Source organism: Cucurbita moschata, unplaced genomic scaffold (genome assembly GCF_002738365.1).
Source record: "Cucurbita moschata cultivar Rifu unplaced genomic scaffold, Cmos_1.0 Cmo_Scf00003, whole genome shotgun sequence".
NCBI classification, from domain to species: domain Eukaryota; kingdom Viridiplantae; phylum Streptophyta; class Magnoliopsida; order Cucurbitales; family Cucurbitaceae; genus Cucurbita; species Cucurbita moschata.
Genome location: NW_019268519.1, coordinates 5,343,838 through 5,356,853, shown reverse-complemented (window position 1 = coordinate 5,356,853; position 13,016 = coordinate 5,343,838). Strand labels below are relative to the sequence as shown.

The 13,016-nt window shown below is 40.1% G+C and overlaps 2 protein-coding genes and 3 non-coding genes across 8 annotated transcripts; 3 read left to right on the top strand and 2 right to left on the bottom strand.

Moving 5' to 3' along the window:
* Window positions 1-1,551: 1,551 nt before the first annotated feature.
* On the bottom strand, window positions 1,552-2,535 carry LOC111440967. The gene is made up of 2 exons (XM_023077815.1): window positions 1,744-2,535; window positions 1,552-1,665 (listed from the first exon to the last, which is right to left on the bottom strand). The coding sequence occupies exons 1-2, from the start codon at window positions 2,234-2,236 to the stop codon at window positions 1,577-1,579; spliced, it is 582 nt and encodes a 193-aa protein (XP_022933583.1). The 5' UTR covers window positions 2,237-2,535; the 3' UTR covers window positions 1,552-1,576.
* A 1,221-nt stretch (window positions 2,536-3,756) lies between these two features.
* TRNAR-CCG lies at window positions 3,757-3,829 on the top strand. The gene has a single exon. It is a non-coding gene; the product is annotated as a tRNA-Arg (tRNA).
* A 233-nt stretch (window positions 3,830-4,062) lies between these two features.
* TRNAW-CCA lies at window positions 4,063-4,135 on the top strand. The gene has a single exon. It is a non-coding gene; the product is annotated as a tRNA-Trp (tRNA).
* A 793-nt stretch (window positions 4,136-4,928) lies between these two features.
* TRNAQ-CUG lies at window positions 4,929-5,001 on the top strand. The gene has a single exon. It is a non-coding gene; the product is annotated as a tRNA-Gln (tRNA).
* A 135-nt stretch (window positions 5,002-5,136) lies between these two features.
* LOC111440998 (protein WVD2-like 2) lies at window positions 5,137-9,792 on the bottom strand. Of its 4 annotated transcripts, none has more exons than XM_023077869.1 (7): window positions 9,554-9,792; window positions 8,111-8,546; window positions 7,275-7,348; window positions 7,099-7,183; window positions 6,944-7,015; window positions 5,764-5,874; window positions 5,137-5,670 (listed from the first exon to the last, which is right to left on the bottom strand). In XM_023077869.1, the coding sequence occupies exons 2-7, from the start codon at window positions 8,537-8,539 to the stop codon at window positions 5,422-5,424; spliced, it is 1,020 nt and encodes a 339-aa protein (XP_022933637.1). In that variant the 5' UTR covers window positions 8,540-8,546; window positions 9,554-9,792; the 3' UTR covers window positions 5,137-5,421. The 4 variants fall into 4 exon arrangements, with proteins under 4 accessions (XP_022933637.1, XP_022933636.1, XP_022933635.1 ...); XM_023077868.1 differs by having other exon boundaries at window positions 8,111-8,543; XM_023077867.1 differs by having other exon boundaries at window positions 8,111-8,549; window positions 9,554-9,791.
* Window positions 9,793-13,016: the final 3,224 nt, after the last annotated feature.

Below are 13,016 nucleotides of genomic sequence, written 5' to 3'. Positions count from 1 at the left end.
TATTGTGACACCAATATATATTCCTTTTAAAAAAAAAAAAAAAAAAAAACTTTTTTATTTTTTCATCCTTATCTTTATTGTACCATTTAGTTTATTATAAATATAAAATAATAATTCAATCCTTATCTTAGAGAGATTTTCACACCCTAAGAAATGCTTCGTTCCCCTCTTCAACCTATGTGGGGGACCTCACAATCCACCCCCTTTAGGGGCCAATGTCCTCATTGGCACACCGCCCGGTGTATTGTCCGTTTTGGCCATTGACCTCATAGTTTTACAACGTGTCTACTGTAGAGAGGATTTAGCCCTACTTTGACCAGTGCCTTACATCGTTTGGTGACTGACTTTGATACCATTTGTAACAGTCCAAGCCCATCGCTAGTAGATATTGTCCGTTTTAGCTCATTACATATTGTCACGGTTTTAAACTGCGTCTAGTAGAGAGATGTTTCATGTAATGACCCAGATCTAGCAAATATTGTCCCCCTCAAGGCTTTAACACGCCTGTTGCTAGGGGAAGGTTTGGATCACATTTCAACACTCTAAAAATAGTGATTTCAACACTCTAAAAATAGTGCATTCAACACTCTAAAAATATTTCGTTTCTCTCTCCAGTCGGTGTAAGACTTCACATGTACCTACAATCTCACTTCATTATGCACAAACTTGGTGGAATAAGGACTCTTCTAAGAGAAGACACCAAGAGAGTTGAGTGGCAACATGGCTAGAATTGAGAGATCTAATGAGCAAGTAGTTTATAAATAAACATGTCCACCTACGTTCGACTGTTACATTACTTTTACATGTTCAAGAGCAAATATGATTATTTCTACAAACTAGGATCAAACCATTACATAACATTATTTTAAAAAAAAATAGTGTTAAAAAAGCGATTGTGAGGCACTTGTTCTAATCCAACGAACAAGTTAAAGAAATTCAGTCGCTGCTGACAACGTCAACGTATATTGGAGACTCAAATCCCATTTACAAGAAATGTTTTAGAAAACGTGAGCGAACGTTATATGACTCTGAATGCATTAAAGGGTCAATTTTGAACCGTCTGTGCATACTTCAAAAAGATAGTTTTACCCACTTCATACTCGATCTTCCCAACATATGGGAGTGCAAAGACCATGACAAAGAGGGACTGCAATTTGATAACGAACTCAGGTCAATCCATCGAATCGTTGCAAAAACCGAACAAAACCCACAAATAAAATAGAAAAAAAAAAAAGGAAGACCTTGATTATATATAAATTGATATGGGTAACAACATAGAAAAGAAAAATGATAGAATTGGAATGAAGAATCGAATGAGAATAAAAAAAAAGAACATGTTTTTTTTTTCTGTCCCTAAATTAACGGTCTGCCGAAGTTCCCATTACTGCCTCTGGCTTGGCTTTGGCCCTCAAATATATATAGATAGATATATATATATATATATATATATATATATATATATCACCAAACCCTAATTTGAGGGGCTTAAACCAAACCAAACCTCTTCTTCCTTTTTTATTCTCTTTTTTTTTAATTTTTTTTTCTCTTCTGTTCTGTACACGTCATTATTCCCTTTTTATTTTTCTCCCAATGATTGCATTACCGAACATGCCACTGCTTGAGCCCAATGTCTTAATTTTGCCTTCACTTGCTTCGGATCTTGCCCTGAACAAATTCATCAAAATTACACCTTTTTTCAATTCCTTTTAATTTCATTATAAACAATCTCAAATCTCTCCTTACCTGGGCTGCAAACCCTCCATGTTTCACAATCACCCCTCGGGCTCTCACACGATGAACCTCGTCCCCCGAGCGACGACGACGTCGATGTGCTACTATGCGGCGTCGACACTGGACTCGGCGAGAGTTGTCGATTCACGGCGAAGTATAAGTCAAGAGCTGGTAATGTACCACACAACTTATGTCCGTCTTCCTCGTTGAATGCAAACCCTAATTCGATACACCCTTTTAGCTCATTCCAATCTTCGTCTGTTAAGTCATCTCTATCGGTCGAGCCACCGTTTCTAGGTCGGAGCATTTGTCGTCGCCGTTTCTCCCATGCGAGATCTCTTGGTGTTTCGCACATTGAAAGTTGTTTTGATAAACGTTTCTTGTTTTTTAAACATGATGATGCTAATTGCATGTGTTTTAGCTCGTTATCTTGCTCGTAGAGTGATGAACATGATGATAATGGCGATAGAGCTGATGTGATTCTTTTTAAGCGTTTGTTGTCCATTAGGAGTTCGGCGGTGGCGGCTAGTGATAACCCGCCAACCGCGCTTACGAGGAGAGGGCCGGGTCGGGACTGGGGACGGGAATGGGGGAAGTTGGGAAGTGTCTTGGTTGAGAATGGGAAGAAAGTCGCAGCCAGCCCGACCGAGTGAGGGCAAAGAAGATGGCGGAGGCTTTAATGGTGAAAGGGAAGGAAGGATGGCCATGTCTTTACACCGTTACTTTCTAACCATTCTCCTCCTAACATTCAACACTCCTAATTTAGTTCTTTTTTTATTTCTATTTTTAGAATTCAAACACTTCTCCTTTGACAATGTAATTTAATAATTATTATTATTTAAATATTTTCAAATTTAAAATGACGTCATAATTGACCCCAAAGTCCCCCTGGGTCACAATTGACCACAATCGCTAGTCTATTGCCTAAAAAGTGTTATTGTGACAAGTGGTATTAGAGGTTGGTGAGCTCCTAGTCTCGTCATAGACGGAAAGGATGTTGGTACCAAAATAGTTGGCTGAGTTGCAAGTCGAGCGACACACTGAGATTGAATATGACATGTCATTCTTAAAAGAAATCTCTGACACTGTCTGCTTCCGAGAAGGATGAGTGGTAGAATTATGGAAAATTCGATGGATTGAAGCAATTGGCCTCTGCCCAGATGAGTTGCCAATAAAAAAATTGATATTTAAGGTTGACTCCCTACAAAAGAGAGCTATATGATTGGACACTGGAACGGGGAGGTATCTTTGAGAGCACTGTCGCACACATGAAAGGATGTGTTGAAGAGCTAGACATTATTACACAATAGACCATGTTGAAATTCTTCCGTGATTTAACGGAAGACTTTAGGACAACAATAGATGCCATCAAAGTTGAGATGGCTAAAATGAACATTCGAGTGAACTTGATCATGCAGGCCGTAGAACATCAAACCTCGGATCAAGCTCAAGATGCAAAGGAACTAGAAATGTCATCTTCAATGTCGAACAGTACTTCAGAATCACACGGACTTGTTCAAAAGAACTTAAGGTCTCTTTGGCAAAATGCATCTCGTAGACGATGCAAAGCTATGGTGGCGTTGGAAGGTGAATGACATTCAAAATGGGTCATGCACCATAAGCTCATGGGAAGACCTTAAGAAGGAATTGAGGACTCATCTTTTCCTCGAGAATGTTGAATTCATAGCAAGGTGGAAGTTGTGAGAACTGAGACCCAACGGAGGAATATGGAACTATGTTAAGCCGTTCTCAACTTTGATGCTAGACTAGGGATATGTTTGAGAAGAACAAAGTATTCTGCATTGTCGAAGGATTGCAACCCTGAGCCAAAACAAAGGGTTCAAAATTTTGATTCCATTACATCTGTATACTCGTGAAATTTAATTACGGTAAATCGGGGAGAGCTCCGAATACTTTGAGAGTTACTGTACTAAATTGAAATAGTGTAACAGCTCAAGGCTTCTAGGAGAGATTTCCACCTTTTATTTCTAAACATTAAAGCCTATTTTCTCCTCCCACCAAAGAGTTTGCGTGGCCTAATGGATAAGGCGCTCGCCTCCGGAGCGGGAGATTGTGGGTTCGAGTCCCATCGTGAACGAATGTTTTAATTGTGAAAGAAACTTAGTTTTTTGCCACCAAAGAGTTTGCATGGCCTAATGGATAAGACGCCTCTGAGATTGTGGGTTTGAGTCCCATCGTAAACGAATATTTTAATTGTCAAAGAAACTTAGTTTTTTGCCAACAAAGGGTTCTCGTGGTTCTCGTGGCCTAATGGATAAGGCGCTTGCCTCCAGAGCAGGAGATCGTTGGTTTGAGTCTCATCGTCAAAGGGTTCTCGTGGCCTAATGGATAAGGCGCTTGCCTCCAAAGCAGGAGATCGTGGTTTTGAATCCCATCGTGAACTAATATTTTAATTGTCAAAGAAACTTAGTTTTTTGCCAACAAAGGGTTCTTGTGGTTCTCGTGGCCTAATGGATAAGGCGCTCGCCTCCAGAGCAGATCCTGGTTCTCGTGGCCTAATGGATAAGGCGCAAGCATGATAACTTATATGCTGTTCTATATCGCCATGAATCTAGGAACTTTTGCTCGCATTGTATCATTTGGTCTACGTACCGAAACTGATAACATTCGAGATTATGCAGGATTATACACAAAAGATCCTCTTTTGGCTCTCTCTTTAGCCCTATGTCTCTTATCCTTAGGAGGTCTTCCTCCACTAGCAGGTTTTTTCGGAAAACTTCATTTATTCTGGTGTGGATGGCAGGCAGGCCTATATTTCTTGGTTTCAATAGGACTCCTTACGAGCGTTGTTTCTATCTACTATTATCTCAAAATAATCAAGTTATTAATGACTGGACGAAACCAAGAAATAACCCCTCACGTGCGAAATTATAGAAGATCTCCTTTAAGATCAAACAATTCCATCGTGAACGAATATTTTAATTCTCAGAGAAACTTAGTTTTTGGCCACCAACGAGTTTGTGTGGCCTAATGGATAAGGTGCTTACCTCTGGAGTGGGAGATTGTGGGTTCGAGTCCCATCATGAACGAACATTTTAATTAAACTTAGTTTTTGGCCACCAAAGAGTTTGTGTGGGGTAATGGATAAGACACTCGCCTTTGAGATTGGGGGTTCGAATCCCATCGTGAATGAATATTTTAATTATCAGAGAAACTTAGTTTTTTGCCACCAAAGAGTTCACGTGGCCTAATGGATAAGGCGCTCGCCTCTGGAGTGGGAGATTGTGGGTTTGAGTCCCATTGTGAACGAATATTAAAGTTGTGAGCTCTTATAAACTTGAGTAAATGCTTATTAGGATAAAATTTTTCGAGTCCAACGATTAGTCTTAGTTCATGAACGACAAACATAACGGTAACAATGCTACCAACAACAGAACAGAAGAGTAGCAGCCCCAAATGTTGAGCATAATCTTCAAAAACCATTCCCAGATCACCAAGAACACACTCTTTCTCTAAGCACAACTACTAGTAAGAACACATCTTGTCACTACAAATCATAACTACAAAACATTTACAAATTTCATATTACCAAAATCCAGTTAAAACTCAAAAACAAAACAAAAACAACTCCTTTTAGAACATCCATATGCCAACAATGCAACATACAAGATGATGAACTCAGTTCATGACTCAACTGTTATGTCCAAATTGCTTCTCTGCTCGGGAATCTTAGCACCCACTTGTTTTTGTTGTCTCCTTCTCCTGATTTACTCTCTCCTTCACCTTCAGACCGCTATTCCGTCCACTGATTAGCTGCGTCTTAGCCTTCGGAGTTGTCATCTCCGCTCTGATACTACCGAGGCTATGTCGTTTCACTCGACCACATACTTTGCCCTTCTCTATATTTGAGGAAACTGCTGCGTCGCTACAGCTCCTTCTCCTTGTGAAATTTGGCGACTTGGGTCGAGTCAGTGGAAGCTGCAACACGAGAACACGAGAACGTTAATGGCGTACGAATTGTTACAGAAAGAAGTGCAGGGGAGTTGATGATGTTGATCCTGTAACTCTCACCTTCTTGAGTTCAACTTTGGGTGGGGGTCCTTCGTAGTAGAAAGTAGGCACTGGGTTTGCTTTGATGATTAAGCTCTTCCTCAGCTGCTTGATGGCTGCTTCTTGCTCTTCCTATGAAATCGTATCAGTTATCAATCCATAAGTCGAAGCAAAACGGAGAAAATGGTCGAGAATATATGAAACCGCTCAAGTTCACTACTAGCGGATATTGTCCTCTTTGAGCTTTTCCTTTCGGGCTTCCCCTCAAGATTTTTAAAACACGTTTACTAGGGAGTGGTTTCCACACCCTTGTAAAGAATGCTTTGTTCTCCTCCCCAACTGATGTGGGATCTCACAATCCACTCCCCTTCGGGGCCCAGCGTCCTTGCTGGCACACTGCCCAATGTCCACCTCCCTTCGAGGCTTAGCGTCCTCACTAGCACACTGCCCTATAACCTGGCTTTGATACCATTTGTAACAGTCCAAGCCCACTGCTAGCAAATATTGTCCTTTTTGGGCTTCCCTCAAGGTTTTTAAAACGCGTCTTCTAGGGAGAAGGACAAAGTATGCTTCGTTCCCCTCCCTAACCGATGTGGGATCTCATAATCCACCCTTCTTCAAGACCCAGTGTTCTCGCTAGCACTCGTTCATCTCTCCAATCGATGTGGGATCTCATATTTCATCCCCCTTCGGGGCCCAGCATCCTCACTGACACTCGTTCCTCTCTCTAATCGATGTGGGATCTCATAATCCATCCCCCTTTGAGGCCCAACATCCACGCTAGCACTCGTTCCTCTCTCCAATCGATGTGAGATCTCATAATTCATCCCTCTTCGAGGCCTAGCATCCTCGCTGACACTCGTTCCTCTCTCCAATCAATGTGGGATCTTATAATCCACTCCCCCTTCGAGGCCCAGTATCCTCGCTGGCACTCGTTCCTCTCTCCAATCGATGTGGGATATCATAATCCATCCCCCTTCGGGATCCAGCATCCTCGCTGGTACTCGTTCCTCTCTCCAAACGATGTGGGATCTAATAATCCACTCTCCTACAGAGCCCAGCGTCCTCGCTAGCACACCGCCCAGTAACCTGGCTCTGATACCATTTGTAACAGTCCAAGTCCACCGCTAGCAAATATTGTCCTCTTTGCTTTCCCTTAGTTCCCATAGTTCCCATAAAAAAAAGAAGAAAAGAAAGATACCTTTGTTCTAGCTTCATATTGGCTTTTCTCAGCCTGCAAAGCTTGGTGTTTCTCCTCCAACTTATTATAAAACTGGAAAATTACGACAAATTCGGTATAACGATGCGTATAATGCCAACAACATTTCCAGCAATACACGACACCAATTAAGTTACCTCCTTCCTTCTCTCGGCACGACCAGCTGAACGGAAAGTCGGAGCCACGCCAACAGTTACCTTAGATTTCACAGAAGTAGCAGTACTTTACATGGCTAAGGATCATAAAAGCCAAAAACTTACGTGACACGATTTAACTACTAAACGTAAAAACATTTCAACACCGAAAAGGATACGAGGAAGTGATGGACCAATTATCTTCTTCGTCGTGGTACTTTACATGCTTCCTTAACGAAAGAGGCGAACTCGGCTGTAAACAAACCAGAAAAGTTCAAGCATTAATCATTACTGCTAAACTGTTTCAATCTAACTTCACTCTCACAAAAACCCTTATAAATTGAGTACGTTAGGGGTTCGGGCACGTTTCGGAGAGTCGAGGCCTCTCAAGAAAGACGTGGTACAAGAAACGGGCAAGGTTTATCCAATGACAGAAAATAGTACAGAATTAGGAAAGAAACCATAATTAAGATGGAAATTAACCAAAAACGATATCGGTACGAGAAATAAAACTACAAGATCCCTACATCGAATGTCTCGAGCTCGCCCGAAACTACTCTCCAAAATCTGTCCACCTTAAACCCAACAAAAAGCTTGGCCATATTTTAGGGGTCGGCCTAGGCAAACTGTAACAGCCCAAGCCCACTGCTAGTAGATATTGTCTGCTTTGGCCTGTTACGTATCGTCATTAGCCTCACGGTTTTAAATCGCGTCTACTAGGGAGAGATTTCCACCCCCATATAAGGAATGCTTTGTTCCACCCTCCAACCGATGTGGAATCTTATATCCACCTCCTTGGGGGCCCAGCGTTCTCGCTGGCACACCGCCCAGTGTTTGGCTCTAATACCAATTGTAACAGCTCAAGCCCACCATTAGTAGATAGCTCGTTACGTATCACCGTCAGCCTCACGGTTTTAAAACACATCTACCACACCCATATAAGGAACATTTTGTTCCCTCTCCAACCGATGCGGGATCGCACAAACACGTACATATTTCAAACACAATATCATACCTGAGAGTTCTTCTTAGCACTAGGACAATGCAAATTTGGCGAAATGTTGACACCAGCAGTAGTAGTTGCATCGTTTCCGTTACTATGTGTACACGGACCGCGCTTCTCCGTTTCCAACGTAAACGGCTGAGGAACAGTGTACTGTCCTCGCATACTTCCCGGAGATTTTGATCCAATCGGGCTCGACTTCTTATACTCTCCAAGCTTCTCATATTTCTCCTCCACATCAAGATTCGTACTTTTAACACTCAAAACTTCTTGCTTCTCATGATATTTCTCAATGATCAAGTTTTCTTCAGTACATTTCTTCACTTCATACTCCTTAGCCTCAATGTTTCTTTGTGCAACTCTCGGCGCAACATAAACTATGTCACGACCAACACCGTTCGGGTTCTGCTCAACTCGTACACCACGTGGCTCCCTCCCCATGATGCTGCTGCATAAGATGATCAGCTAAATTTAACACTTCCATCCATGAACAAACATCAAAATGAATCTTTTCAACGTTTAAGATCCAAGACACAACATTCCAAACTACGCGTTTTTCAACGAAGAACACCGAAAAAGCTTAATTCAGCTCCACGTACGATAGCCAAACTACGGTCGAGCAATCGACATGATATAATCAAACAAACACATAAGAAACAAGCAAAAAGAACAGAAATATGATTAGAAATCGCCACAAACTTACTGAAACAAGCAAGGATTGAAGAGATTCAAGCAATCTGAATTGTAGAACAAAGAAGAACACAGAATTTTTGAGAAGACAACCAAAAGACAAAGCAATCTTTAAACCTCACGAAGTCAAAGAAACCAACCGACCACTCATAATGGAAAATGACTCCACAAAAGACACCTTTAATCCTTTGACCAAAACAAAAAGATAAGCATTGAAATAATATTCGTTACACACCACTAACTTTTCAAAGCGAAGAACAACCAATCAAAGAGAAGGAAATTACATGGAATTAGTCAGATTTAAGCAAAAACACGTCCAAAATTTCGAAATTAGAACAAAAACAACAAGGAGAGTAAGAACCCACCAAGAAAAACAGAATCAAACATCAAATAAAACCAAAATTTCAGACACTTTTGAGCAAGAACACCAAAAGTTGGAAGAAATTAGAACAGAACCAACAGAGAGAGTAAAAACCCACCAAGAAAATAGTGATGAACATCAAATAGAACCAAAATTTCAGTCCATTTTAGCAAGAACAACTCAAGAAAACCCCAAATTAGAAGGATATAACCAAAACCCACCAAGAAAAAAGAGGCAAACATGAACAAAAACACTCAAAAACTCAAAATCAAAAGGAAAAGTAAGTGAATTTGAGAGGAACCTCCGTTTCAAAAAGCTCAAAAACCAAACCAAAGATCCAAACCCAGATTACAGCAAGAACAGGGGAAGAAGATGATGATAAGATGAAGCAAAAAATCACTCACCGTGAAGGATCAGATAACGAGGAGGATTGGATAGAGCACTTGTTGCTCGATCTGACAAGATCTTCAACCTCAACCCCTTTTCTCCTCTCCTCTTCCTCCTCCACTCTGAATAACAAGACAAACTAACAAAAAAAAAAAAAGCTTTTTTATTTATTCCTTTTATTTATTTTTCTTAATTTTTTCAATTCCTCGTGCAGGATTTGAGTGACGTGCTCCAAAAACTGTCCTTTGGGTGTTGAGCCGTGGGCGGTGGCTTCCATTTATATAAAAATTGAACTTCTTTTTTTTTTTTTAATTTATTTAATGGATAGAAGTTGGGGAAATTATTTTCAATTTTTGTCTGGTTCAGCTGGTAAGTGACGGGAGGGCGTTAGGCTTAACGGCAGAAATTTTGGAACAGGGTGGAGGCAAGACGACACTGTTGTCTGTTGGGTCGTGGGAGCCACCTGCGAATGTCAAATGGCTTTAAATCAGATTTGTTTGGAGAACCCTTTCATTTGATTCGTCTTCAAACCATTTCCTTTTTTATAATCACAACCTTATGAGATTCGCTACATTTTCTTTCAAGTACGATTCTTCCCTTGTTCATTTGTTCTTCATTCATGTGAGAATGTTGAGTTTTAAGATCTATGAAAAACATGTTGAATAAGTTACAACCGTGAATTGACTAGAAAGTGACGATTAGTTTGAACGTAAACCACTTACGTTGGATCTGTTTGATGTCCTCTGTTATTATTTAACTCTAGTATATCTATTGTAAGGACGTTGCGATAAAAGATTCATGTTAGGATTCAGACGTGCATGTACAAGATTTAGTCAAATGGGGTATTGTTTCTCACTTCCTATGAGGTTCAGTTGGAGAGGAGAACGAAACTATGATGTCCCTCGTTGGTTGGGAAGGAGAACAAAACAACCTTTGTAAGGGTGTGGAAACCTTCTTCTAGCATACGCGTTTTAAATCTTTGAGGGGAAGCCCGAAAGGAAAAGCCTAAAGAGAACAATATCTGCTAGCAGTGGATCTGGGCCGTTACAACTGATATCAGAGCCAGACACCGGACGATGTGTCAGCCTTCTCGCTGTTTCCCAAAGGGGGTAGACACGAGGCGGTGTGTCAGTAAGGATGCTGGCCCAAAAGGAGGGTGGATTTGGTGGAGATCCCACATCGATTAGAGAAATGAACGAGTGCCAGCGAGGACACTGGACCCCAAAGGGGGTGGATTGTGATGTCCCACATTGGTTGGGGAGGAGAACAAACCATCATTTAAGGGTGTGAAAACCTTCTTCTAGCCGTAAGGGGAAGCCCGAAAAGGAAACCCCAAAGAGGACAATATCTGCTAGCAGTGGATCTGGGCCGTTACAGAAGCATTAAGGGTGTGTAAATAAACTTTGAGAGAAACAAAAACACCAACAATATCTATAGTGGCAGGATTGAGCTGGTACACTTCCTGAGTTCATCTAAATGATCCCTCAACAGTCGGGAGAAAATTCTCTAACACGCGGTTTGACAAAAATAGAGCTACACTATTCAATAGACCAACGAGAATTCACGGAAGGTGCATATTTAAAACCGTCATAATTGAAAATTTGAAAAGACATTTTCGGGATTAGAATTGATGATAAACGGGGTAATGGGTCATCCCCCTACTCACCAACCTATTAGGAGATCCACAAGTGTTAGGCATAAAATCATTAGGGTCATTGTAGATTAGATCTTCACCCATGTCTTGGTCTTTTAATTCAATAGTGTATCTTGACAAAGACTTCAATGTGGGGGCAAAGATGTAATTTTAAATTATTTTTATTTTTATTTTTTAGTATTAAAAAAATAATATTTGGATAGAATGACCGAAACAATTACCTAATTACATAGATACCCTCAACCTCGACTAAAATATTAAATGTCTGAATCTTACTGTTCCACTTGTTTATTAATAAATTTTAACAATTAAAATATTAAAATTAGAGGTTCAAATCCATTTCTGAATAAGGGTGTGCACGGGTTGGGTTGAGTTGGTAACCGAGCAATTCAAATAGAGTTCACATCTCAACCCAATCAGTGTACACCTTTATTCTAAAATGGATTTGAACCTTTAACTTTGAGTTAGGTTGTCGGGTTGTTCTTTTTTTAAATACATGTTACATTAACATTCATAAGTCGCAATATATCACTAATATCAGTTACAAATGTCAAATATTTTTAATATTCGTGATATTCTTAAAAGTCGAGTAGGGTTAAATTGTAATCTTGTTTTCGTGCTCGACTAAAAAAATGTCAATTCACGAACCGACTCGAATTTTCGGTTTTAAAAAGAATTCAACCCAACCCAAATCGGAAAGGAAAATCTAACTCGACCCAATATTTATGGTTTGTGTTGAGTAGTCGGAATTGATCGAATTCTCAAATCATTTGAAACGAACTCCCATTATTTCGAGTCAGGCCCAAGCAAAACAAAAGCAAACGCAAGAAAAAGTGGATCATGTTTTACCCAAATAATTAATTTATAAAAATCAAAGGTGAGAGTGGGAATATAAAATCATTGCAGGCTCCACGACTCTATTGGTCATGTTTCTAAGTTTGCCACCTTTGAAAGAGTGCGTAATAGCTCACTAATCGAGCGCTTTTGTCCCAAAGATGAACGGAGCTAAGCGACCTGCCGGAGCTGTGGGATGTAAAAATGCATCGATAGGGAAGCGTTCCGCCTTAGAGGGAAGCACCCGCGCGATCAGTGGTGGATGCTTGAATACGCAAATATTGGTGAGAATCCAAGAAAACCTAGGGGTTCCTCCGCAAGGTTCGTCTATGGAGGGTGAGTCAGGGCCTAAGATCAAGTCGAAAGGCGTAGTTGATGGACAACAGGTGAATATTCCTGTACTACCCCTATTGGTCCAGAAGGACGGAGGAAGCTAGGTTATCGATTCAAGGAAGCTATAGTTGACGATGTATCCTCAACTATCTTAAAAATAAATAATTCAATATGTCGGAGAATTATAGAATTTTTTTTATAAAAAAATCATTCATAAATTATTATTATTATTATCTGTAAAAAAAAAAAATTGTAGATAAGTGGATGGAAAGTAAACGGCGTTAGTTGACGATGGAATAAATAGGATGATGGATGACCATAGAAATAATTAATTTGAAAGTTGAAAAAAGTGTGACAGTGAGTTTAATAAATGCTTTTAGAATTCAAACACTTGTGGTCGGAGATTCTTCCTTATTATTTTTTTATTTTTTATTTTTATTTTTATTTACTTTTTAAGCGTTTCTCAGTCATCATATTTTCGGGATAGCTTTCATTCAGATGTGGTATCAGTTCATTCATATACTATTCCTTTACACGACTATCGACCGATGTTTTAGATTTTTGTTGAGAATGTGATAAATGAATTGCTCTTCTTGCTATACGTGACACTAATGTTGAGTAAAATGAGCCTAATTGAACTAAACGATCATTGATCGTTG

Coding starts and splice junctions, on each gene's coding strand:
- LOC111440967 (XM_023077815.1), bottom strand. CDS start 2,236: ATGGACAACAAACGCTTAAAAAGAATCACATCAGCTCTATCGCCATTA. Junction 1,666..1,743: donor ATGGAGGGTTTGCAGCCCAG/GTAAGGAGAGAT, acceptor GAATTTGTTCAG/GGCAAGATCCGAAGCAAGTG.
- LOC111440998 (XM_023077869.1), bottom strand. CDS start 8,539: ATGGGGAGGGAGCCACGTGGTGTACGAGTTGAGCAGAACCCGAACGGT. Junction 7,184..7,274: donor AATTGGTCCATCACTTCCTC/GTATCCTTTTCG, acceptor AGCCATGTAAAG/TACTGCTACTTCTGTGAAAT. Junction 5,671..5,763: donor CCAAAGTTGAACTCAAGAAG/GTGAGAGTTACA, acceptor CTCGTGTTGCAG/CTTCCACTGACTCGACCCAA.